Source organism: Macaca fascicularis, chromosome 19 (genome assembly GCF_037993035.2).
Source record: "Macaca fascicularis isolate 582-1 chromosome 19, T2T-MFA8v1.1".
Taxonomy (NCBI): domain Eukaryota; kingdom Metazoa; phylum Chordata; class Mammalia; order Primates; family Cercopithecidae; genus Macaca; species Macaca fascicularis.
Genome location: NC_088393.1, coordinates 56,992,918 through 57,017,142, shown reverse-complemented (window position 1 = coordinate 57,017,142; position 24,225 = coordinate 56,992,918). Strand labels below are relative to the sequence as shown.

Genomic DNA, 24,225 nt, shown 5'->3' with positions numbered 1-24,225 from the left:
CACTATTTGGCAGGGCACGGTGGCTCAAGCCTATAATCCCAGAACTTTGGGAGGCCGAGATGGGCGGATCACGAGGTCAGCAGATCGAGACCATCCTGGCTAACACGGTGAAACCTCGCCTTTTTTTGAAAAAAAATACAAAAAACTAGCTGGGCGAGGTGGCGGGTGCCTGTAGTCCCAGCTACTCGGGAGGCTGAGGCAGGAGAATGGCTGGAACCCAGGAGGCGGAGCTTGCAGTGAGCTGAGATCCGGCCACAGCACTCCAGCCTGGGCGACAGAAGGAGACTCCGTCTCAAAAGAATTAAAAAAAAAAAAAAAAAAGAATAACCACTATTTATTGAGTGTTTACTCTTTCTCAGCCCTAATACATAACTCCTCGGATCAACTCTTGTGGATTTGATCATTGGTGGCCTTTGGTGTTAAGTGGCTGACTGCCCAGTGTCAGTGGACACCATGTTGCTCATCCTGGAGAGAGAGAGGGCACATTTCATTATGTAGGTGGGGAAGGAGAGAAACTGGAACATGCAAGCAGATGGCCAGGGGACCTTTAGAACGTGGTCCACAGAAGGCTTTTAAGTGTCTGGGAGCTGGGGTTCAAATGGGAAATATTACTTGGTGAGGGGGGGCAGGCGTTGGCTTATAATATTCTGTTGTGAGGTAATGAGCCCCCCATCACAGGGGGAGTACAAGCAAGGTTGAATAAGAAGTGATCAGGATGCTGGAGAGTTCAGCCCTGGGCAGGGAGTTGGAGTCAGGTTTCTAGCCCTCTTCCCTGTCTCAACCTCTACCCTACATCAGGAAAGCAACAGACCTTAAAATTATCCAGCTTGATACAGGGTGTGATGACTCACGCCTGTAATCCCAGCACTTTGGGAGGCCGAGGCAGGCGAATCACCTGAGGTCAAGCATTCAAGGTGAAACCCCGTCTCTACTAAAATTATAAAAAGAAATTAGCTGGACGTGGTGGTGAGTGCCTCTAATCCAAGCTACTCTGAAGGGTGAGGCAGGAGAATCACTTGAACCTGGGAGGCAGAGGTTGCAGTGAGCTGAGACTGTGCCATTGCACTCCAGGCTGGGCAAAAAGAGGGAAACTCCTCCGTCTCAAAAAAAAAAAAAAAAAAAAATGTCCAGCTTAAGTGGGACATGACGTTCTGACTAACTTGCCAGCCCCCTGGCTGGATCAGGGGGTCAGTGTGCATTGACAGCCCTTGAGTAGGGCCAGCAAAATCCAACAAAAGGGCCCCAGAAGCCTGAATGGGGGAGGAGGGGTAAGTGGGATTCTGGGCCTGACTGCAGAAGGCAGCCTCAGTTTTCCTTGTCTGAAGAATGGGCCAGTGGGATGAGATTATGGGGGTTCTGGAGGCAGAGGCCTTGACCTAAAGCTCTTTTTTTTTTTTTTTTTTTTTTTTTTGAGATAGAGTCTTGCTCTGTCGCCCAGGCTGGAGTGCAGTGGCGCCATCTGAGCTCACTGCAGCATTCACTTCCCGGGTTCAAGTGATTCTCCTGCCTTAGCTGGGATTACAGTTGGGTCCCACCATGCCTGGCTAATTTTTATGTTTTTTGGTAGAGACAGGGTTTTGCCATGTTGGCCAGGCTGCTCTCAAACACCTAACCTCAAGTAGTCTGCCCGCCTCAGCCGCTCAAAGTGCTGGGATTATAGGAGCGAGCCACCGCATCCACTGACCAAAAGCTCTTTATAGTGAAGAAATGACAAGGGAAGCCAGGGACAGACCAAAGAAGTTCACAATAGCCCTTCACCTATTACCCATCTCCCCACATGTGTTGCCAACACACACACACACACACACACACACACACACGGAGTTTCTCTCTCTCTCTTTTTTTTTTTTTTTTTCTCTCTCTCTCTGGGACAGACCACAGGACTTCAAAGTAGCCCTTTACCTATTACCCATCTCCCCACATGTGTTGCCAACACACAACCACACATCTCTCTCTCTCTCTCTCTCACGTCCAGATTTGAGCACGGGACATAGGCTTCTTCTCCCCCCATCTATACAGACCAGGCCCTGGGGCGGGGTGGAGCATGGTTGCCTCCATTTCTACATCTCCTTGTTTTCAATCTGTGATGTTGATCCCTTTGCCACCTTCCTCTCTGTCTGTAACTTCCAGTATCTCTCACCTCTGGGTTAGTACTAATAGCTCCCTTTCCATCGTAGTCTCTTTCTTCCTCCCTGTCTCTCCCCTTTCTTGCTGTATTTCCTTCTCACACATCAAGGCCCGTCTTTTTCACTATGTCCCTGTGCACTTCTCTGTGGATCATCCCTCTTTGCCCACTCAGCCTACCCAGGTGGAACTTTTCCAGCAAATTAAAGGCAGGCAGGGGCCGGGCGCGGTGGCTCAAGCCTGTAATCCCAGCACTTTGGGAGGCCGAGATGGGCGGATCATGAGGTCAGGAGATCGAGACCATCCTGGATAACATGGTGAAACCCCGTCTCTACTAAAAAAAATACAAAAAACTAGCTGGGCGAGGTGGCGGGCGCCTGTAGTCCCAGCTACTCGGGAGGCTGAGGCAGGAGAATGGCGTGAACCCGGGAGGCGGAGCTTGCAGTGAGCTGAGATCAGGCCACTGCACTCCAGCCTGGGCGACAGAGCGAGACTTCGTCTCAAAAAAAAAAAAGGCAGGCAGGACAGCTGACGCCAGCGCTGACCCCTCCAGCACATGCGGTGATAGTGGGGGAGCCCCAGGGACCTCTGGAAATCATTACCCCAAGGTGGGCAGTCCTGGCAGAAGGAGGAAGCAGCAGGAGCTTCTGGACCTTGGAGGAAAGACGGGTGTTTCTCATGGATGTCCTGAGGTGCTATGTGCAGTGCAGGGGTCTCTATCTCTCTGTCTGGATTCCCAGGTCTCTGTTCCTCTTTCTGGGTCTCTGTCTCCCCTATCCCCCTGGGTCTCTGAAATTCTGAACTTCTCCTTCCTCTTCTTCCCTCTTGTCTGAGTCTCCATCCCCCTCCCCGCGTTTCTCTGTGCCCCTCTTGGGTTCCCTGTCCTTCTGTCTCTGGGTCTCCTTTTCACTCCATCCATCCACGTGCCTACAGGCCCTTCATTGGCTACTTTCAGGATGGGCGGGTTCTGTCACCTGCCGCAACAGCAACAACAAGCCAGCACTTGCTTGGCTATAGGGAGGGGGAGGAACCATGGCCAGTGGCACCCTGGCTCTGCGCTGTGCTCCCCCCGACCCGCCCCCCTGCGCCCCACCCCCCGCCGCGGTCTTCCATCTCTGCAACCGAGATGCCTGGATCCTGGCCCAACTGGCATCTCACCAGCACCTGCGTTGTCCACCGCATTATCCCACCCATGCCCTTCCCCCCACCCACGGTGCAGGTGAGTTGACCCTAGGCTGAAGCCCTGCGGGGCTGGGGACCCAGAAAGCTAGGTGCTGAGTAAAGGGGATTGGGAGCTTGGACTCCTCTCTGAAGCTGGAGTGTCCTGGAGCCCTGGGTCTGAGAGAGGAGGCACCAGGGAAGCTGGATGCCAGGGATTGCAGAGGAAAGGGCCGGGGGCCGACTGGAAGAGGTCAGAGCTTGGGGTGGGGGGTGATACGGAGTCCTGAGTCTTTCTAGCTGATGTGCAGCGCCTTCTCTCCAGTCCACGGTCGCGGACCCTCTACCCCCGGCTGCAAAGCAGGATTCTCGCATCTGGGCTTTCGACGAGGTCCTCAGCAGATGGGAGACAACCTCTGGCTCGGCCTACGTGCCCAAGACCCATGGCGGGCCCTGCGCCCAGCCCAGAGCCCAGAACCTGCAGACCCCACGCGGACTGTGGGGATCAAGGAATGGAGAGAAAAGGTAAGGTTTGGGGAGTGCCGGAGTCCGCGGGGGACAGGACGGGAGACTGCATTTGAGTCCCCTGCGCCTTCACATGGGTCTCCAGGCCGCCTTTCGGCACCTCAGATACCGCGGCTGAGGCCTCCCACTGACCACAAAATACCAGCGCAGCGAGAGGAGGGCGCAGTACACCGGCTCTCCCGACCAGGACGCGCGCGCCCCCGAATACGTCGGGCCCCAGCCCCTCACAAGTCGCAGACCACCACCGCGGGGGGCTGGGCCTCGAGGCCAGGCCAGGACCGGGGGCTGGAAACTCACCTTCAGGGCTCCTAAGCTGCTGCGGAACTAGAGGGCGGACTGTGGGTGGGGATGAGACTAGAATATTCTGAGACGGGGTCGGATGGGAGGTTGGAGAGCTCAGCTCCAGTGGCCACACGAAGACGGTTTAAGACCGGGAGCGGAACCAGAGAGGTTGTTTTTGGTAACTGGGGGCTTGGGTTTGAGTTCCTTGACCAGCAGGAGGTACTTGGATTTAGAGAGGTGAAGCTGGGAAGGGTTCGGGTTTGAGGAAGGAAACTGAAGTTCCCTGGCGTGGGTGGAAGGAAGGGCTCTGACTCTGGGGCGGGGTGCCAGGGCCGTGGCCGACATGGCTGTAGAGGCCGAAGGAGAGGGATTCCCGCAGCACCGCGGGGCCTTGACTCTGGCTCAGGAGTCCTACAGCCCCTCGCTGCACCCGCTCCGCCGGCTCGACCGCTTCCGCCCGCTGGAGGCGCCCTGGGGTGGCCCCCCTGGAAGCCCTTGCCGGGCATCCGCAGCGTGCCGAAAGCCTACAGCCCCCAGAACTCCCGCTCCGCCAGCTTGAAGCCGGCGCTAGTGGGAGTCGGCCGGGCCAGCCCCACCCCGACACCCCTGGATCGGGGCGGGGCCGAGCTCGGGACCTCCAAGGATGTAGATGCTCCAGGTAAGACTGCAGGGCTCCTGAGCACCTTCCACCTTCTTCCAGGCCATCACCGGCATGAGAAGGGGTAGACGCGTGTGAGTTGTGGAAGGTCTTTTATCTGGAGGGGCGTGACCCCCAGTAAGCCCACTACGAGGGGTCCAGACTCAGGCTGGCTCCCACTCATTACTTCTGTCCGCAATGTGGGGGCGGGACTAACCCAGACACGCCCACTCAGCTGCGGTATCGAGGGGAAGGGACTAAGTCCAGATAACCTCCGTCGAGGCTTGACCCCTCGGGCAGGACACGCCCCCTGCGGGCGTATTAAATAATGAGTTAAATCATCTGAGCCACCCCATTTCCGGGGACCGCTCCAGGCATCCTAGCTTGAGGGTAGGGAGGGCGGAGGTCCCTAAGGGAGATGTGGGGCTCTGGCTGAATCGTTCGCTGCGGGGCATCTGGGTCAAGCAACTTCCTTGGCTGCAAAGTCACGGGGAGACACTCGCGGATTGGGCAGAAGCTAAGTCCGAAGCCGCGCCCCTCCTGGGAGGTTGGACTGTGGCGGAGGAATGCCTTAAATGGAGGAGGGTTGAGGCTTCAGTCCCGCACCTTTCTCGGGTCACGGCCTCCTCTGGCTCCCAAGACCGCACGATAGGCAGAGGCCGGTTTTCCTACACCCTACTCCTGTGCCTCCAACGCCGACTAGACCCTAGCACTGGACGACTGAGTCTCTGAGGTCACTTCACCGTGGTCTCTGCCTCACTCTTGGCGCTGGACCACTGAGGGGAGAGGGCTGGGGTGCTCCGCTGAGCCACTCCTGTGCCTCCCTGGCCTTGTGCACCTCTCACCCCCCGGGGTGTTAGTGTCGAGGTCACCCCAGCATCCTACCACCTCCTGGTGGCCTTGCCGCCCCCACAACCCGGAGGTATAAAGCCAGGTACACGAGGCAGGGGACGCACCAATGATGGAGATGCTCCAGGTAAGACTGCAGGGCCCCTGGGCACCTTCCACCTCCTTCCAGGCCATCACTGGCATGAGAAGGGGCAGACGCGTGTGAGCTGTGGAAGGAGGCCTCTTTCCGGAGGGACGTGACCCCCAGTAAGCTTCAGGTGGGGCAATCCCTGAGGGTGGGTTTCTGAAATGTTGCGGTATCTCAGGTCCTCTGGGCTGTGGGGTGGGCGCTGAAAGGCAGGTGTCTGGGCGGTGGGTCCTGACTAGGAGATGCCGGGAAGGGTCTCTGGGTCGTTGCTCGTGGTGTACCCGGGGAATGGGAGGGCCAGGGCACGGGGCTGTGGTCTCAGACTGGGCTGAAGCAGTGTCCTTGTCCCAGGGGCTGCTGCTGTGGCTGCTGCTGAGCGTGGGTGGGGCACGGGCATCCAGGGAGCCGCTGCGGCCACTGTGCCGCCCCATCAATGCCACCCTGGCTGCCGAGAAGGAGGCCTGCCCCGTGTGCATCACCGTCAACACCACCATCTGTGCCGGCTACTGTCCCACCATGGTGAGCTGCCCGGGTCCAGCAGCAGTTGCTGCCACCTCAGGGCCGGGTCACAGAGGCAGCGGGGGAGGAAGGGCGGTCTGCCTGTCTGGTCGGGGGCTGGGGAATGGGGTGTGGGAGGGCGGGAACAGAGGGCTTCCTGGACTCCTGAGTCTGGGACCTTTGGGGGCAGCTTGGGAGGTCAGCGGAGGCGCTGGCCCCAGGCACATGCTCACTCCCCTATCCACACATCCTCCAGATGCGGGTGCTGCAGGCGGTCCTGCCGCCAGTGCCCCAGGTGGTGTGCAACTACCGCGAGGTGCGCTTCGAGTCCATCCGGCTCCCTGGCTGCCCGCCTGGCGTGGACCCCGTGGTCTCCGTCCCCGTGGCTCTCAGCTGTCGCTGTGCACTCTGCCGCCGCAGCACCTCTGACTGTGGGGGTCCCAAGGACCACCCTTTGACCTGTGATGACCCCCACCTCCAGGCCTCCTCTTCCTCAAAGGACCCTCCCCCCAGCCCTCCAAGTCCATCCCGACTCCTGGAGCCAGCAGACACCCCGTTCCTCCCGCAATAAAGGCTTCTCGGTGCGCACTCTGGGGTTGTCTTTCTGTGGACTCAGGGCAACCACACACACGCAGGGTGGGTCCAGCTTCAAAACCATTTTTTACAAAGTCACACTGTCAGAACTCTGGTAAAAACAGGGTGGGGACAGGGGATGTCATCCAGCTCAGGAGGTGTCCATGGTCTCACCTTCTGTGGGGAGAAGGAAGGCCACATGGTCAGTGTGGCCCAGGGGGCAGGGCCTGAGCCTTCTAGGCTGAGCTCCCTCTTCCTCCCTCTGAGGTTGGCACTGGCAGTGCAGGTGCCGGGGTGGGAACCTGAATTGAATGAATGGGCGGAGGGGGATGTCATCTCTTCCAGCCTCCTTCAAGCATTGCTCCTCCCTTCTCCTCCTCTTCCCTACCCTCTCTCCATCTGCTTCCCATCCCTGCCAGGAGCCATCACCTGGGTAGAAAAGGGGCCTCGGAAAGGGGGCGGGGACTTGACTCCTGGGTACCCTGCACTTCAAGAGGAACTCTGGGGAGGGGGTGTTCAGGGATTTGGCCCCTTCCCCACCTGCCTGTATACCCTGCCTGATCTTTTCTTCCCCTAAGTGGTTGCCCCCTCCCTCTCCTGAGATGTCAGGAAAGAGGGAGCCAGCTGTGTCCTCCACAGGGGCCCCCCCGAAGCCTGGGGACTACCAGCCCCAGAGCTCCAAGGTGGAGGAGGTGCTGACAGGTCTGGTAACCACTGGCTGTTTCCCAGTCTTCTCCACACCACCCTTTCCTAGAACCACAGGCTTCCAGAATGTTGTAGAGAAACTGCAACATCCACGCCTCCACCAGCCTCTCCCAGTGCCAGGTCAATTTCACACACGGGAAAACTGAAGCCTGTCTCAGAGGGGCAGCGTTTTACCTCCTTAGTGGCAGTTTTGAGGTGAACTGGGGTCTCCCTAGGATTCCAGGTTGTGGCCTTTCTCCAAATTGTAGAATGTGGCCAGGCGTGGTGGCTTAGTCTGTAGTCCCAGCTACTCAGGAGCCACAGCAGGAGGATTGCTTGAGCCCAGGATTTCAAGTGCAGCGGGGAATCAGCAAGATCTCGTATTAAAACAATTTGTTTGGGATCAGGTGTGGTGTCTCACGCCTGTAATCCCAGCAGTTTTGGAAGCCAAGGCAGAAGTATCGCTTGAAATCGGGAGTTCAAGACCAGTCTGGCCAAGATGGTGAAAGCCTATGTCTACTAAAAATACAAAAATCAGCTGGGCACAGCGGCAGGCGCCTGTAATTCCAGCTACTGAGAAGACTGAGGCAGGAGAATCACTTGAACCCATGAGGCAGACGTTGCAGTGAGCCGAGATTGTGCCACTGCACTCCAGCCTGGACAGAGTGAGGCTCTGTCTCAAAAAAAAAAAAAAAAAAAAAAAAAAAAAAAAAATTGATTGGAACATCCTACAAGATGCAAGACTTATGTTTCCTCAGAGTTGTACAGGAAGGATGGCAGAGTGCAGTTACCCAGACTTTAAGTCCCATCTGTGCCATCTGCTGGCTGTGTGACCGGACACAAATCATTAATTTCTCTGAGCCTGTATTTCATCATCTGTTGCTATTAAGTAATAGTAGTTGAATACTTATTTTTATTCTATTATTATTATTTATTTTTGATATGGATTTTCGCTCTTGTTGCCCAGGCTAGAGTGTAATGGTACAATCTTGGCTCACTGCAACCTCTGCCTCCTGGGTTTAAGCAATTCTCCTTCCTCAGTCTCTGGAGTAGCTGGGATTATAGTCACGTGTGCCACCATGCCTGGCTAATTTTGAAATTTTAGTAGCTACAGAGTTTCACCAAGTTGGCTAGGCTGGTCTTGAACTCCTCACCTCATGTGAGCCGCCCACCTCGGCCTCCCAAAGCGCTGGGATTACAGGCGTGAGTCACAGTAGTAGTTGTATATTTATTATTAATCTACAATTTGGGCGTTATGCAAGTGTTAGATATAGGATCCCCCAAACTTCTAGAACAAGAGCTTCCCCACAATCCTGGCAGGCAAGCCTCCCCTGGGGTTTCCAACTTCTGTCCCCACTGAAGTTTTCACCCCTTTCTCTAATCCCAGCCTCCTGCTCTCTGTCTCCAGGTGCTCCGAGAACTGCTCCCCCTCCCCTCATGCTCCCTCCCCATCCTCCTCCTTTTCCTCCTCCCCAGTGTGCCAATTGAGTCCCAACCTCACCCTCGACATTACCCCCATTTCTGGCCCTGAGTGGGACCTTCTGTCCCCCCCCACCGAGTGGTCCTGTCTAGGGGTGCTTCTGCTGGGCCCCCTCTGCTTCTCCTGCTGGAGGCTGGGGCCTTTCGAGAGTCAGCAGGCACCCTGGCCAACCGCAGCTGGTGTGGGGTGAGTGAAACTGCACCAGGGAGTCGTCGGGGTGAACTGGCCGCGATGCAGTCAGCGGCTGGGTGACTGACTCCTGGACCGCTGTGGACTTGCGTGGGCGTGAGGTGGAGGTGCTGGGTGAGGTGCCTGCAGCTGGTGGCAGTCCCCTCCGCCAGTACTTCTTTGAAACTCGCTGCAAGGCTGATAACTCTGAGGAAGGTGGCCCGGGGGCAGGTGGAGGGGGCTGCTGGGGTGTGGACCAAAGGCACTGGGTGTCTGAGTGCAAGACCAAGCAGTCCTAAGTACGGGCATTGATCGCTGATGCCCAGGGCCGTATGGGCTGGCGATAGATTCGAATTGACACTGTCTGTGCCTGCACACTCCTCAGTTGGACTGGCTGGGCTTGAGGCCCGTGCCCAGTAACTGGTCAGGCAGAAAAGAACTGAGCTGGATGCTGAGAGACCTCAGGGGGCCCAGTTGCTCTAAGGATCCCAGTTTGGGAACTCATCAAATGATCACAAAATCACAATTCTATGATTTTGAGCTTAGTCTCTGCAGGATGGGTGAAACCATATGGGGTTTTGAAGGTTGAATAGGAGTTCTCCTGGAGCAACTTGAGGGTAAGAATGATGATGATGATACCCAGGTGCAGTGGCTCATGCCTGTAATTCCAGAACTTTTGGAGGCCAAGGTGGGCGGATCACCTGAGGTCAGGAGTTTGAGACCAACCTGGCCAACATGGTGAAACCCCGTCTCTACTTAAAATAGAAAAAATTGGCAGGGCGCGGTGGCTCACGCCTGTAATCTCAGCACTTTGGGAGGCCGAGATGGGCGGATCACAAGGTCAGGAGACCGAGACCATCCTGGCTAACATAGTGAAACCCCATCTCTACTAAAAATACAAAAAAAAAAAAAAATTAGCCGGGTGTGGTGGCAGGTGCCTGTAATCCCAGCTACTCAGGAGGCTGAGGCAGGAGAATTGCTTGAAGCTGGGAGGTGGAGTTTGCAGTGAGCCGAGATCACCCCACTGCACTCCACCCTGGGGGACAAGAGCGAGACTTCGTCTCAAAAAAAAAAAAAAAAAAGAAAAGAAAAAGATGATGATGATAATAAGAGCCACTATTTACTGAGTGTTTACTGTTTCTTAGTCCTAATACAAAACTCCTCAGATCAACTCTCATGGATTTGATCATTGGTGGCCCTTGGCGTTAAGTTACTGACTACTTAGTCTCAGAGGTTACCACCTTGCTCATCCTGGAGAGTGGGAGGGGACATTTCAAGATGTGGTTGGGGAAGGAGAGACACTGGAACATGCAAGCAGATGGCCAGGGGACCTTGAGAACATGGTCCACAGAAGGCCTTTAAGTGTCTGGGAGCTGGGGTTCAAATGGGAAATCTTACTTGGTGAGAGGAGGCAGGCGTTGGCTTAGAATAGTCTCTTGTGAGGTAATGAGCCACCCATCACAGGGGGAGTACAAACAAGGTTGTATGAGAAGTCATCAGGATGCTGGAGAGTTCAGGCCTGGGTGGGGAGATGGAGTCAGGTTTCTAGCCCTTTTCCTTGTCCCAGTTTTTACCCTACATTGGGAAAGAAACAGACCTTAAAATTGTCCAGCTTGATGGCCGGGTGTGATGACTCACGCCTGTAATCCCAGCACTTTGGGAGGCCGAGGTGGGCGAATCACCTGAGGTCAGGAGCTCAAGGCCAGTCTGGCCAACATGGTGAAACCCCGTCTCTACTAAAATTATAAAAATAAATCAGCTGGGCATGGTGGCAGGTGCTTGTAATTCAAACTACTCCGGAGGGTGAGGCAGGAGAATTGCTTAAACCTGGGAGGCAGAGCTTGCAGTGAGCCAAGGCCATGTCATTGCACTCCAGTCTGGGCAAAAGGAGTGAAACTCTGTCTCAAAAAAAAAAAAAAAAAAAAATTTGTCCAGCTTGAGTGGGGCATGAGGTTCTGACTAACTAGCCTGCCTCCTGGCTAGGATCAGGGGTCACTGTGCATTGAGAGCCCTTGAGTAGGGCCAGAAAAATCCAACAGAAGGGCCCCAGAAGCCTGAATGGGGGAGGAGGGGTAAGTGGGATTCTGGGCCTGGCTGCAGAAGGCAGCCTCAGTTTTCCTTGTCTGAAGAATGGGCTGGTGGGATGAGATAATGGGGGTGGAGGAGGCAGAGGCCTTGACCTAAAGCTCTTTTTTTTTTTTTTTTTGGATAGAGTCTTTCTCTGTCACCCAGGCTAAAGTGCAGTGGCGCAATCTGAACTCACTGAAACATTCACCTCTCAAGTTCAAGTGATTCTCCTGCCTTAGCTGGGATTACAGGTGCGCGCCACCAAGCGTGGCTAATTTTTGTATTTTTTGGTAGAGACAGGGTTTTGCCATGTTGGCCAGGCTGGTCTCAAACTCCTCACCTCAAGTGATCCGCGTGCCTCAGCCTCCCAAAGTGCTGGGATTACAGGAGTGAGCCACCGTGCCTGGTGACCAAAAGCTCTTTATAGTGAAGAAGTTACAAGGAAGCCAGGGCGAGATCATAGGCCTTCACAACAGCCCATGACGTATTACCCATCGCCCCACATGTGTTGCCAACACACACACACACACACACAATCTGTCTCTCTCCCTCTCTCTCTCAGGTCCAGCTTTGAGCAAAAGACATAGGCATCCCCTCCACCCATCTGCACAGACCAGGCCCCTGGGCGGGCTGGGGCGTGACTGCCTCAGTTTCTACATCTCTTTGTTTACTATCTGTGATTTTGCCCTTTTTTGCCACCTTCCTCTCTGTCTCTAACTTCCAGTGGCTCTAGCCTCTGGGTCAGTCCTAATAGCTCTATTTCCAGTGTGGTCTGTTTCTTCCTTCCTGTCTCTCTCCTCTCTTGTTCTTCTTTCTCACTCATCGAAGCCCATCTTTTTCGCTATGTCCCCGTGCACTTCTCTGTGGTTCCCTCCTCTTTCCACACTCTGCCTACCCAGGTGGAACTTTTCAGGCAAATCAAAGGCAGGCAGGACAGCCAATGCTGGTGCCGATTACTTCAGCACGTGCAGGGAGGGTCGGGGAGCCCAGGGGATGTCTGGAAATCCTTACCCCGAGGTGGGCAGGCCTGGTAGACAGAGGAAGTAGCCGGGAGCATCTGGGCCCTGGAAGAAGGGGGTGTTTCTCATGGAGGTCCTGAGTTGCTAGGTGTAGTGCAGGGGTCTCTGTCTCTCTGTCTGGATCTTGACACCTCCAGGTCCCTATCCTTCTTTTTGGGTTTCTCTGTCCCCCACCCACTGGGTCTCTGAAATTCTGAACTTCTCCTTCCCTTTCCGACCTCCTCTCTTTGAGTCTCCATCCCCCTCCCCGTGTTTCTCTGTGCCCCTCTTGGGGTCCCTGTCCCTCTGTCTCTGGGTCTCTTTCTCACTCCATCCATCCACATGTCTGCAGGCCCTCGATTGGCTAGGTTCAGGGTGGGCGGGTTCTGTCACCTGGGGCAACAACCACAACAAGCCAGCTACTGCTTGGCTACCGGGTGGAGGTGAAACTATGGCTGGTGGCAGCTTGGCTCTGTGCTGTGGCCCAGCGTGGTGCCGTATCTCTGCAACCGAGGTACCTGGATCCAGGCCCAACTGGCATCGCACCAGCAGCTACGTTGCCCACCGCATTATCCCACCCGTACCCATCATCCCGCCCACGGTGCAGGTGGGCAGACCCTAGGCTGAAGCCCTGCGGGGACTGGAGACCCAGAAAGATACGGGCTAAGTAAAGGGGATTGGGAGTTTGGACTCCTCTCTGAAGGAGGAGGGTCCTAGAGTCCTGGGTCTGAGAGAGGAGGCACCAGGGAAGCTGAATGCCAGGGATTGCAGAGAAAGGGCTGGGGGCCGACTGGAAGAGGTCAGAGCTTGGGGTGGGGGGTGATACGGAGTCCTGAGTCTTTCTAGCTGATGTGCAGCGCCTTCTCTCCAGTCCAGGGTCGCGGACCCTCTACCCCCGGCTGCAAAGCAGGATTCTCGCATCTGGGCTTTCGACGAGGTCCTCAGCAGATGGGAGACAACCTCTGGCTCGGCCTACGTGCCCAAGACCCATGGCGGGCCCTGCGCCCAGCCCAGAGCCCCAGAGCCTGCAGACCCCACACGGACTGTAGGTATCAAGGATTTAGGAGAAAAGGTAAGGTTTGGGGAGTGCCGGAGTCCGCGGGGGACAGGGCGGGGGACTGCATTTAAGTCCCCTGCGCCTTCACATGGGTCTCCGGGTCGCCTTTCCACAGCTCAGACGCCGCGGCTGGCACCTCCCACTGACCACAAAGTACCAGAGCAGCGAGACGAGGGCGCAGTACAGGGGCTCTCCCGACCCGGATGCGCGCGTACCCGAACACGTCCGGGCCCAGCCCCTACAACTCGCAGACCACCACCGCGGGGGGCCTTCCCAGGTGGCGGTGTAGAAGCCGGCGCTGCCGAGACGGGGCGGAGTTCCGGGAGCCTGGGGCGGGGCCAGAAGAAATCATGGCCTTGGGGCGCGGCTAAAAGGTCTGGGGCGGGATCGGGAGGTTAGAGGAGCCGGGATAGGGGCTGGGCATTCAGGCCAGGCCAGAAGGACCAGGGACTAGAAACTCACCTTCAGGGCTCCGAAGCTGCTGCGGGGCTAAAACTAGGGCTTTGAACGGGGTAGGAAATCTATGTCTTGGGTATGCCTCCTCCCCCAATCTTGCTCAGGCTCTAATTCCCTGGACGAAGAACCCCGAGCTGTCTGGCCGGCCTTTCACAGTATCCGACCGGGGCGTCCTGGACCGCCGCCAGCTCTATCTGACCACCTCGGCGCGGGACTTTCGGTTCTATCCCAAGTAAGCCGGGCTCTCGCTCCGCACCGCCTCCTGCACAGACCCCGCCTTGGCCGGTGCTCGCCGAGCCCCTGGGCTGGCTCCCATTCTCTGACCCGGTGGTCTCAGCTTCGACTCCTATAGCAGCAAAACCCAAAGTTCAGGACCCAGCCCCTCCCTCTTTTAGCACCCAGGAGTCCTTAGTGTCAACTCTCAGGAACGGCGGTAGGGACAGGAAGCGTGCACAGCGGCTGAGGGGATTCTGGATCTGAGGGCAGGGCCTCTTTCCGTACTTGAGCCCCCAGATACTCCTTTCCAAGGAAGCGAAAGCCCCCGTTTCCTTCCCTAGGATGCGAAAGCTCAGTTTCAAGGACGTTAAGTACCTCGAGGACCCAGGAACGCAGGCTGCGGTCCTCACTATCCTGCCCTGCTCCCACAGGACGGAGCTGTCCGGATACCCCCGCAAGGACTCCCTGACCTACTGGAGCTTCGAAGAGACGCCCCAGGTCTGGGGCCACGGCCCGCAGCGGCCGCCCTGTCCGCGCTCCTCCCGGCCGCCCCGACCACCGCGGGTCCGCGTGCCACGCGCCAGGCCGGTGACCTCGGCCGTGCCGCACCGCGGAGCCCTGTCTCTGGCTCAGGAGTCCTACAGCCCCCCGTTGCACCCGCTCCGGGGGCTCGACCGCTTCTGCCCGCTGGAGGCGCCCTGGGGCGGCCCCCACTGGAAGCCCCTGCCGGGCATCCACAGCGTGCCGAAAGCCTACAGTACAGAAAACTCCAGCTATGGCAGCTTGAAGCCGACGCTGGTGTGAGCGGGCCGGGCCAGCCCCACCCCGGACACGCCCCCTGGGCCGCGGGGCGGAGCCGAGCTGCGGATCTCCGCTCACTAAGAGGGATCCGGACCAGGCCTGAGTTGCACTCATTACCTCTATCGGCAATGTGGGGGCGGGACTAGCCCAGACACGCCCACTTGGCTGCGGCATCGCGGAGAGGGGACTAAGTCCAGATAATGTCCTTGGAGGCTGTGGCCCTGCGGGCAGGACACACACCCTGAGGGCGTATTAAATGAGTTAAATCACTTGAACCACACCCATTTCCGGGGACCCCTCCGGGCATCCTGGCTTGAGGGTGTGGCGGGCAGAGGTCCCTAAGGCTGAGGTGGGGCTCTGGCTGAATCCCTGGTTGGGGGGCATCTGGGTCAAGTGGCTTCCCTGGCAGCACGGTCACGGTGAGGACTGTGGCACAGGAATGCATCAAGTGGAGGAGGGTTGAGGCTTCAGTCCAGCATCTTTCTCGGGTCACGGCCTCCTCCTGGCTCCCAAGACAACTCCATAGGCAGAGGCAGGCCTTTCTACCCCCTACTCCTGTGCCTCCAACGCTGACTAGACCCTAGCACTCCATGGATGAGTCTCTGAGGTCACTTCACCGTGGTCTCTGCCTCATCCCTGGCGCTGGACCACTGAGGGGAGAGGGCTGGGGCGCTCTGCTGAGCCACTCCTGTGCCTCCCTGGCCTTGTGCACCTCTCGCCCCCGGGGGGATTAGTGTCCAGGTTACCCCAGCATCCTACCACCTCCTGGTGGCCTTGCCGCCCCCACAACCCCGAAGTATAAAGCCAGGTACACGAGGCAGGGGACGCATCAAGGATGGAGATGCTCCAGGTAAGACTGCAGGGCCCCTGGGCACCTTCCACCTCCTTCCAGGCCATCACTGGCATGAGAAGGGGCAGACGCGTGTGAGCTGTGGAAGGAGGCCTCTTTCGGGAGGGGCGTGACCCCCAGTAAGCTTCAGGTGGGGCAATCCCTGAGGGTGGGGATCTGAAATGTTGGGTATCTCAGGTCCTCTGGGCTGTGGGGTGGGCGCTGAAAGGCAGGTGTCTGGGCGGTGGGTCCTGACTAGGAGATGCCGGGAAGGGTCTCTGGGTCGTTGCTCGTGGTGTACCCCGGGGAATGGGAGGGCCAGGGCACGGGGCTGCGGTCTCAGACTGGGCTGAAGCAGTGTCCTTGTCCCAGGGGCTGCTGCTGTGGCTGCTGCTGAGCATGGGCGGGGCACGGGCATCCAGGGAGCCGCTGCGGCCACTGTGCCGCCCCATCAATGCCACCCTGGCTGCCGAGAAGGAGGCCTGCCCCGTGTGCATCACCGTCAACACCAGCATCTGTGCCGGCTACTGCCCCACCATGGTGAGCTGCCCCAGGCCAGAGACAGGTGCTGCCACCTCAGGGCCGGGTCACAGAGGCAGCGGGGGAGGAAGGGCGGTCTGCCTGTCTGGTCAGGGGCTGGGGAATGGGGTGTGGGAGGCGGGAACAGAGGGCTTCCTGGACTCCTGAGTCTGGGACCTTTGGAGGCAGCTTGGGAGGTCAGCGGAGGCACTGGCCCCAGGCACATGCTCACTCCCCTATCCACACATCCTCCAGATGCGGGTGCTGCAGGCGGCCCTGCTGCCCCTGCCCCAGGTGGTGTGCACCTACCACGAGGTGCGCTTCGACTCCATCCAGCTCCCTGGCTGCCTGCCTGGCGTGGACCCCGTGGTCTCCTTCCCTGTGGCTCTCAGCTGTCGTTGTGGACCCTGCCACCGCAGCACCTCTGACTGCGGGGGTCCCAAGGACCACCCTTTGACTTGTGACCACCCCCAACTCCCAGGCCTCCTCTTCCTCTAAAGACCCTCCCCCCAGCCCTCCAAGTCCATCCTGACTCCTGGAGCCAGCAGACACCCCGTTCCTCCCGCAATAAAGGCTTCTCAGTGCGCACTCTGGAGGTGTCTTTCTGTGGGCTCAGGGCAACCACACACAGAGTGGGTGCAGCTTCAAACCATTTTATACAAAGTCACAGTGTCAGAACTCTGGTAGAAAACAGGGTGGGGACAGGGGATGACATCCAGCTCAGGAGGTGTCCATGGTCTCGCCTTCTGTGGGGAGAAGGAAGGCCACATGGTCAGTGTGGCCCAGGGGGCAGGGCCTGAGCCTTCTAGGCCGAGCTCCCTCTTCCTCCCCGAGGTTGGCTCTGGCAGTGCAGGTGCAGGGTAGGGATTCTTACTGAGTTCATTGAAGAGGAAGGCGTCCTGGTACTCCTTCATGTACTGCGTGGAGCGGGACTCGTCCAGGAAGAGTGAGTAGACCCGCTTGATGTCATCCACCTGCACTTCTGTACCCTGGAGGGGGAGGGCGGGTCCTGAGTTGGGCCCCTCTCCGTGAGGCTCACGGCACAGACCCCAGCATATGTCACCTCCATGCTCTAGGCAGCAGAGGGTGGCATGTGAGGGGAGGGCATTCTGGCCAGATCGCCTGGGTTCAAAACCTGCCTGGCCATCTCCTGGTTGTGGGCCCAGCCTCTTCATTCCTCAGTTTCTTTATCTGTAAGGTGGACCTAACAGCATCTACTTACAGTCAACAGAGATTTACTGAGCACCTACTGTAGGCTAGGCGGGGAGATATAGAAGACAACTTGAGGGATGAAAATTCCCTGCCTCTGAAAATGTACATCCTAGGTTGAAATTGGAACCCTGGCAGCCCCTGAAGTAGTGCGTCACTCACTGCCGCCATCTGGCCCTGCTGGCTAATTCGGCAGGCTGACCTTGCGTTTCCGGCACACCAGGCTTGCAGCCGTGATGAGCTGGATGGCGTAGCGCAGTGACGTCTCCAGCCCGATGCGGGTCAGCACCGTGTAGGCGTCCTCACTCATCTCCACATCTTCCTCCTCGCACCTGCAAGCAGTGGGGGACGGGGGTGGCTCAGCCAGGGCCCAGCCTCTGACTGCAGCAGAAGTGGCCACAGCAACCCTCTGGTCCTTCCCCACTGGGAATATGTGGCGCCTGCATCTTAGAACCACAGAATGCTGAGGCTAGAAGAGCCACGGAGACAGGGGCTGGGCTGGATCTAAAACCTAGGCCTCCTGACCACGCCCAGGGCGCTGGCCCCCACACCGGTCACAGGTACCTCGCCTCCCTTTCCCACCATGGCTCCTGCTCCCGGATCGGCGGCCACTGTCTGGGTGCCAGATCAGCCGTCTCTCTTGCAGGCCCAGCCACCATGCCAGTCCGCCAGACCTCAGTGTCGGCATTTGTCAAACAGGGTAGACCCCAGCCCTGCCTCCCAGGCGCACGGTCTGGTCCTGCCCGCACCGGATGCGGAGGATCTGCTTCGTGTCTTTCTCGCTGTAGGGGGTGGTGGAGACGATAAGCAGCCGGTCCAGCAGGTCTATGGGGATGCCGTGGGGGCTCTGGTAGCTGGTGCCCCGGATTCTGAGGAAGAGGCAGAAAGAGGGGGCTGTCAGGGGGATGTTCCCTTTTCATTCCCTTTGCTGGAAACACTCCCACCTCCCATCACCACCCACTCAGTGGGCCCAACACCACTTAACCTTTAGCTCGTGTCTCCTGTCACATGATGACATCACCCCCTGATGACGCAGCCTTCCACAACTGTCAGTCCCCCAAGGACACCTTTCCGCAGAGCTGGGCTGCTTTAAGCTAGCTCTCTGCCTCGAGGATTACTGGATCAAGGTCCCACTCCCGTGCTCGACATGAAGCTTCACAAAGGAGGGGACAGAACCTGTCTTGTTCCCTGTTGCAGCGGGGCCAGCCCAGGGCTGGTACCAGGGTATACAGTCAGTTCCCCTTATTCACCGCAGTGAGGTTCTAGAAAGTCACCGTGAACACTCCAATTAGCCGATCCTGAGCCACTGCTCCTAGTGGAATACAGGGTTAGGCTCTCTTGAGCCTTTACTCACAGTATTTTCGTCAATCAATATATATATAATCTGGGTCTATGTGTGTTTTCATTTGTGTGTTTCTGTTATGTTTTTTTTTTTTTTTTTTGAGACGGAGTCTCGCTCTGTCGCCCAGGCTGGAGTGCAGTGGCCGGATCTCAGCTCACTGCAAGCTCCGCCTCCCGGGTTCACGCCATTCTCCTGCCTCAGCCTCCCGAGTAGCTGGGACTACAGGCGCCCACCACCTCGCCCGGCTAGTTTTTGTATTTTTTTTAGTAGAGACGGGGTTTCACCGTATTAGCCAGGATGGTCTCGATCTCCCGACCTCGTGATCCGCCCATCTCGGCCTCCCAAAGTGCTGGGATTACAGGCTTGAGCCACCGCGCCCGGCCTCTGTTATGTTTTTTAAGACGGAGTCTCGCTCTGTTGCGAGGCTGGAGTGCAGTGGCATGACCTCGGCTCACTGCAAACTCCGCCTCCCGAGTTCAACCGATCCTCCTGCCTCAGCCTCCCAAGTAGCTGGGTCTACAGGCGCACGTCACTATGCCCAGCTAATTTTTTCTATTTTTAATAGACACGGGGTTTCATCATGTTGGCTGGGATGGTCTCGTCGTTCTCTTGACCTCGTGATCTGCCCACCTCAGCCTCCCAAAGTGTTGGGATTACAGGAGTGAGCTACTGCACTTGGCCTCATTTATGTGTGTTTCTATTTTCATGTGTTTATGTAATATCACTGTTTATTCTCTAACATGGAGCTCATGTCAACAGCATTCTAACTTGGGCTCAGCGAAGCGTCTGTAGCACGGTATTTCCTCCGTCCGGCATCACAGCCTCCTTGCACTCAGAATACCAGACAGCACTTCCGCACTGTGCACAGGGGACACTGCAAATGGCAATATCACCAACAAATGGCCCCAAAAAGTTTTTTTTTAAAAAAGGCACAAAAATGTGACAATACTTTGGGAGGCTGAGGCAGGCGGATTGCTTGAGCCCAGGAGTTGTAGGCCAGCCTGGGCAACATGGCAAAACCCCATCTCTACAAAAAAATACAAAAGTAAAAAATAAAAAATGAAAAATAAAAAAATAAAATTAGGCCGGACGCAGTGGCTCACCCCTGTAATTCCAACACTTTGGGAGGCCAAGGTGGGCAGATCACGAGGTCAGGAGCTCGAGACCAGCCTGGCCAATACGGTGAAACCCCGTCTCTACTAAAACTACCAAAATTAGCCAGGCATGGTGGGGGGTGTCTGCAATCCCAGCTACTCGGGAGACTGAGGCAGGAGAACTGCTTGAACCCGGGAGGCAGAGCTTGCAGTGAGCCAAGATCGTGCCACTGCACTCCAGCCTGGCAAGAGAGCTAGACTCCGCCTCAAAACAAAAACAAAAATTAGCTAGGCATAGTGGTGCACGCCCATGGTCCCAGCTGATGAGGAGGCTGAGGCCAGAGGATTGATTGAGCCCCAGGGGTGGTGTGTGTGTGTGTGTGTATGTGTGTGTGGCAGGCACTGAGGCTGCAGTGAGCCATGATCATGCCTCTGTACTCCAGCCTGGGCAACAGAGCAAGACCCTGTCTCAAAAAACGAAAGTGAAAACGTAGCACTAAATAGAATACAACAAGGACACTTATTTACAGCATGAGCTAAAGGAAGCAGCCAGTGTTGCCTCATTCACACTCAGCTAGGAAAGTGGGTGTCAGGTGACTCGAATTTGTGGTCAAAAGCAGGGCAGATATTTACTTGCGGATTACAAATAAATCTTAGCAAGCAAGGAGATTCTCAGATACAGAGTCTACAAACAACCAGGGCTGCTGGTAGCTGCTGCCTCCCACAGGAGGTGCCCCTGGGCAGCCCCCAGGCCCTGACCTGCGGTTTCTGTGAAAACACCATCAGCCCTGGGGGTCTCTTCCAGCGTCCAGCCACCGAGAGACCAAATTCGGGCTCTGCCACTTTCTAGACTTGTGACCCGGGCAAGTCACTGGGCCTCACTGTCCTGCCCTGTAAAATGGCACTGAGGTGATATCTACCTTCTGAGCTTCTTCTGCAGATCCAAGGAGTTAAAAGAGCCAACAGAGCCAGGCACAGCGGCCCACCATCCTCTGTAGGATGCCTGCTTCATCCCTTTTGTGGTGCCCACCCCAACCGCCCAGTTTCAGCTGGGCCCACAGCTGCAGTCCCCAGCCTTCTTTGCCACCAGGTACGGCCCTGAGCCTGAGCACCACCAGGCAATGGGATGTGGGTACAAGAGTGGGGTGCAGCCTGTGGATCACAGCCTATGGGAGCTGCCTGCCCTCCACATCCCCCTGCTTCCTGCGGGCCAAAATGTGGCGAGGTGGAGAAGACAGCCAGCAGGCATGGTGGCGGGTGCCCATAATCCCAGCTACATAGGGTGCTGGCAACACCTGGGAGACGAGGTTCCCAGGCTTCAGCACAGCACAGTACCCTCTGTGTCACAGGAATCTGTCCCCGGCATCCTCAGACCAAACACAACACTAAGAGTTCCCCACGCACACGGTGCTGGCAACACCTGGGAGACGAGGTCCCCAGGCTTCAGCAGAGCATGGTACCCTCTGTGTCATGGGAATCTGTCCCTGGCATCCTCAGGCCAAACACAACAGTAAGAGTTCTGTGAATGAAGTTGTTGGGTCGAAGTGACTGAACAGTCGTAGTTTATGTCGTGTCTAACAGATGTCACTGTGCTTCCCTCAAGATTAGAAAACATCCCACAGCACTCCTGTGAGTTTCCTGCAGCGCCCCGGGGCGCTTCGCACGCAGTTTGAAAACTGCAGCCTTGGGGGCCAAAGGAGTAGCAAGACAGAAAGGCAGCAAGAACAGTCTCTGGGCTTCCTCGGGGAGCAGAGCTGCCTCCCACCCGCCTTTTGTAAGGGAAGAGCGCACACGGCAGTCACGGGTCCCTCCCTGATCAGGTGTCAACACAGGCTCCCTGTGGACCCTCTGACCACATCCACTGCCCGGAGCATCCCGTTTTCCCCAGAGGCCCCTGCAGCTGGCTCACCGCGTGATGCCACGGTTGGTGGCCATGATCAGGACGGGCGCCATGTCACTCTCCAGGGCCCGGTTGAGGAAGGAAAAGCTCTCGATGTCCAGCATGTGGACCTCATCAATGAACAGCACCTGGGATTGGGGTGTGTGTGTGAGTCGCCACCCACGTCCCTGCTTCCCCAGCCCACTCCCACCCCGCCACCTGCCCCGGCCATGTCCCGGGTCCTCACTCCAGGGATGATCTCCGCCTTGCCCTCCTCGCGCCACTCTGCCACCTTGGCATTGATCTGCTCGCGGACTTCTGACTTGATCTCCCCTGTGTCACCTATGTGAGGCACAGGTTGCATCAGGGAAGTCAGAGAGGAGGTGGGTTCCAGGGCCAGAGTGTGACTAAGACAGAGGAGGATGATGCAGGGGTGGAGGAAGGGGAGCAAAGCAAGGAGGGAGGAGGAGACTGAAACATCCCCAGAGAGGATGAACAGAGGCAGAGAACACAGGATGGGGAGAGGGCAGGGCGACACCCCCATCACAGCACCAGCGGTGGGGGGACGAAGCAGACTTGCAGGTGGAGAACAGAGGCAGCCATGGGCCAGAGTTACAGGAAAGGGTGTGGAGCAAGTGGGCCACACTCGGAGCTCAGGAACAGAGGGAGCCCGAAGGAGGCTGCCAGGCCTGGGGCAGGGCAGGGCAGGAGGGGCCTCACCTGAGAAGAGCGCCAGGAAGCCCTGGGTGCGGGAGTTGATGACATCGATCTCGTGCAGGGACACGGTGTGCACCACCTCCTTGCGTTTCTGGAGCTCCCCATCCGGGCACTGCACAAACTTGGTCTATGGGGCAGGGGTGGGAGAAGAAGGGAGGAGACAGGGCACGGAAGGCCATGAAGGGGGGCCCTAAAGGCCTCTGTCTGGGGGAGATTGGAGCTCCAGGAAATGGAGCTGGGAGGCTAAATGGAGTCATCCGGAAACCCCAGGGCCAGGAGGTAGTCAGGACTAGGGGTGTTCCAGAGAGCTAAGGGTCATGGGGGCTCCTGGAGGACCTCAGAAGCCACAGGCCACATGTGGTGATGTGAAGCTACAGTGCCAGGCTGAGGGACCCAGCTGTCCTAGGGTTACAGGGAAGACCCAGGAGTACCAGGACAAAAAGTCAGGGTGACAGGAAGATCCGGGCCCCATGGGTCACGGGGGTGACGGAGGAGATGAAGACACCGCAGTGCTGGGGGCGAGGGGATCGCAGGAGTCCCGGCCGCACCTGGGAGCCCATCGCGTCGTAGTCACGGGCGCGTGTGAAGGAGCGGCCCAGCTTCGAGATCTTGCCCGTCGCCTTGTCGATGGTGATCACGTCCCTACAGGGGGTGGGGGGTGGGGTAAGGAAAGGAATGGGCCCAAGCTCGCCCATTCCCCTGGCTGCCTGGCATGGCCCCTGACTGCTCACCCAGCCTGGACCTTGTCCTTGGTCAGGGACTCAATCATCTTGGTGCCCAGGTCGTAGATGGTCTCCATCTCTGTGGTCTTGAGGGTCAGTTTGCCCACCTTGGAGCCCTGAGAGTGGGGACAAGCCAGGGAAGGGGATCAGAGAGGGCCCTGATGTTGCCCCAGTGCCCCCAGTGTTGATAAGCTTCTGGCTGTACTCTGGCCTCTGCTTATACAGCTTCAAAATGGGCACGACACAAGGAAGCTCTTCAGGGAACAGATATGGTGTGCTCACCAGTCTGACGTGGTGATGGCTCCGCGGGTGAACATGTATGTCCCAATCGACCATACTGGACACTTGGAATGTGTGCAGCTTTTTGTATGTCAAATAAAACTCAATAAAGCTTTTTTTTTTTTTTTTTTTTGAGATGGTGTCTTGCTGTCACCCAGGCTGTAGTGCAGTGGTGCAATCTCGGCTCACTCCAACCTCCACCTCCCAGGTTCAAGCAGTTCTCCTGCCTCAGCCTCCCAAGTAGCTGGGATTACAGATGTGTGCCACCATGCCCAGCTAATTGTTTTGTATTTTTATTATTTTTAATGTTTTTTGAGACAGAGTTTCACTCTTGTTGCCCAGGTTGGAGTGTGATGGCGCGATCTCGGCTCACTGCAACCTCTGCCTCCTGGATTCAAGCAATTCTCCTGCCTTAGCCTCCTGAGTAGCTGGGATTACAGGCGCCCACCACCATGCCCAGCTAATTTTTTGTATTTTTAGTAGAGACAAGGTTTCACTATGTTGGTCAGGCTGGTCTTGAACTACTGACCTCAGGTGATCCGCTTGCCTCAGCCTCCAAAGTGCTAGGATTACAGGCGTGAGCCACCGCGCCTGGCCATTTTGTATTTTTAGTAGAGAACGGGTTTCACCATGTTGGCCAGGCTGGTTTTGAACTCCTGACCTCAAGTGATCCGCGCACCTCAGCCTCCCAAAGTGCTGGGATTATAGGTGTGAGCCACGACACCCGGCCAAAACTCAATAAAACTCTTAATCAAAATAGTAAACAAAAAACATGCCTAAAAAATAAAGTCTATTGGCCGGGTGCAGTGGCTCACACCTGTAATCCCAGCACTTTGGAAGGCCGAGGTGGGTGGATCACGAGGTCAGGAGATTGAGACCAGCCTGGCTAACATGGTGAAACCCCGTCTCTACTAAAAAAACCAAAAAATTAGCCA

At 57.0% G+C, this 24,225-nt stretch overlaps 4 protein-coding genes and 1 pseudogene across 15 annotated transcripts in view; 4 read left to right on the top strand and 1 right to left on the bottom strand.

Moving 5' to 3' along the window:
- The first annotated feature begins 5,647 nt into the window (after positions 1 to 5,647).
- On the top strand, positions 5,648 to 6,788 carry LOC102137201 (choriogonadotropin subunit beta). 2 transcript variants are annotated; one of them, XM_045379160.3, is made up of 3 exons: positions 5,648 to 5,702; positions 6,054 to 6,221; positions 6,457 to 6,788. In XM_045379160.3, exons 1-3 carry the CDS (start codon positions 5,685 to 5,687, stop codon positions 6,769 to 6,771), a joined length of 501 nt encoding a protein of 166 aa, XP_045235095.1. In that variant the 5' UTR covers positions 5,648 to 5,684; the 3' UTR covers positions 6,772 to 6,788. The 2 variants fall into 2 exon arrangements, with proteins under 2 accessions (XP_045235095.1, XP_065390818.1); XM_065534746.2 differs by lacking the exon at positions 5,648 to 5,702 and having other exon boundaries at positions 5,870 to 6,221.
- A 55-nt stretch (positions 6,789 to 6,843) lies between these two features.
- The window catches only part of RUVBL2 (RuvB like AAA ATPase 2), a 31,929-nt gene continuing 14,547 nt past the window's right edge, over positions 6,844 to 24,225 (bottom strand). Inside the window, exons 7-16 of one of the 7 annotated variants that reach the window (XR_012427821.1) lie at positions 23,021 to 23,127; positions 22,838 to 22,931; positions 22,293 to 22,416; positions 21,820 to 21,914; positions 21,603 to 21,721; positions 18,243 to 18,569; positions 18,007 to 18,126; positions 17,460 to 17,589; positions 16,923 to 17,037; positions 6,844 to 6,950 (exon numbers count right to left, since the gene is read on the bottom strand). Coding sequence is in view for 3 of the 7 variants with exons in the window: in XM_074024129.1 (XP_073880230.1) it covers positions 16,959 to 17,120; positions 17,460 to 17,589; positions 18,007 to 18,126; positions 21,603 to 21,721; positions 21,820 to 21,914; positions 22,293 to 22,416; positions 22,838 to 22,931; positions 23,021 to 23,127 (951 nt within the window). In the remaining 4 variants the exon portion in view is untranslated. Of the gene's footprint in view, positions 6,951 to 16,685; positions 16,795 to 16,922; positions 17,121 to 17,459; positions 17,590 to 18,006; positions 18,127 to 18,242; positions 18,570 to 21,602; positions 21,722 to 21,819; positions 21,915 to 22,292; positions 22,417 to 22,837; positions 22,932 to 23,020; positions 23,128 to 24,225 lie in introns of those variants that run through there. The other 6 variants (XR_012427823.1, XR_012427820.1, XR_012427822.1 and 3 more) reach the window with 6 other exon arrangements.
- LOC102145635 (neurotrophin-4-like) lies at positions 7,376 to 9,613 on the top strand (annotated as a pseudogene).
- Positions 12,599 to 14,972, top strand: LOC102136843 (stabilizer of axonemal microtubules 3). 3 transcript variants are annotated; one of them, XM_065534744.2, is made up of 5 exons: positions 12,599 to 12,684; positions 13,042 to 13,242; positions 13,343 to 13,504; positions 13,788 to 13,915; positions 14,331 to 14,972. In XM_065534744.2, the coding sequence occupies exons 1-5, from the start codon at positions 12,622 to 12,624 to the stop codon at positions 14,701 to 14,703; spliced, it is 927 nt and encodes a 308-aa protein (XP_065390816.2). In that variant the 5' UTR covers positions 12,599 to 12,621; the 3' UTR covers positions 14,704 to 14,972. The 3 variants fall into 3 exon arrangements, with proteins under 3 accessions (XP_065390816.2, XP_015296691.3, XP_065390815.1); XM_015441205.4 differs by having other exon boundaries at positions 12,599 to 12,777; XM_065534743.2 differs by lacking the exon at positions 12,599 to 12,684 and having other exon boundaries at positions 12,900 to 13,242.
- On the top strand, positions 15,494 to 16,636 carry LHB (luteinizing hormone subunit beta). 3 transcript variants are annotated; one of them, XM_045379158.2, is made up of 3 exons: positions 15,494 to 15,550; positions 15,902 to 16,069; positions 16,304 to 16,636. In XM_045379158.2, the coding sequence occupies exons 1-3, from the start codon at positions 15,536 to 15,538 to the stop codon at positions 16,544 to 16,546; spliced, it is 426 nt and encodes a 141-aa protein (XP_045235093.1). In that variant the 5' UTR covers positions 15,494 to 15,535; the 3' UTR covers positions 16,547 to 16,636. The 3 variants fall into 3 exon arrangements, with proteins under 3 accessions (XP_045235093.1, XP_073880238.1, XP_005589899.3); XM_074024137.1 differs by having other exon boundaries at positions 15,527 to 15,680; XM_005589842.5 differs by lacking the exon at positions 15,494 to 15,550 and having other exon boundaries at positions 15,702 to 16,069.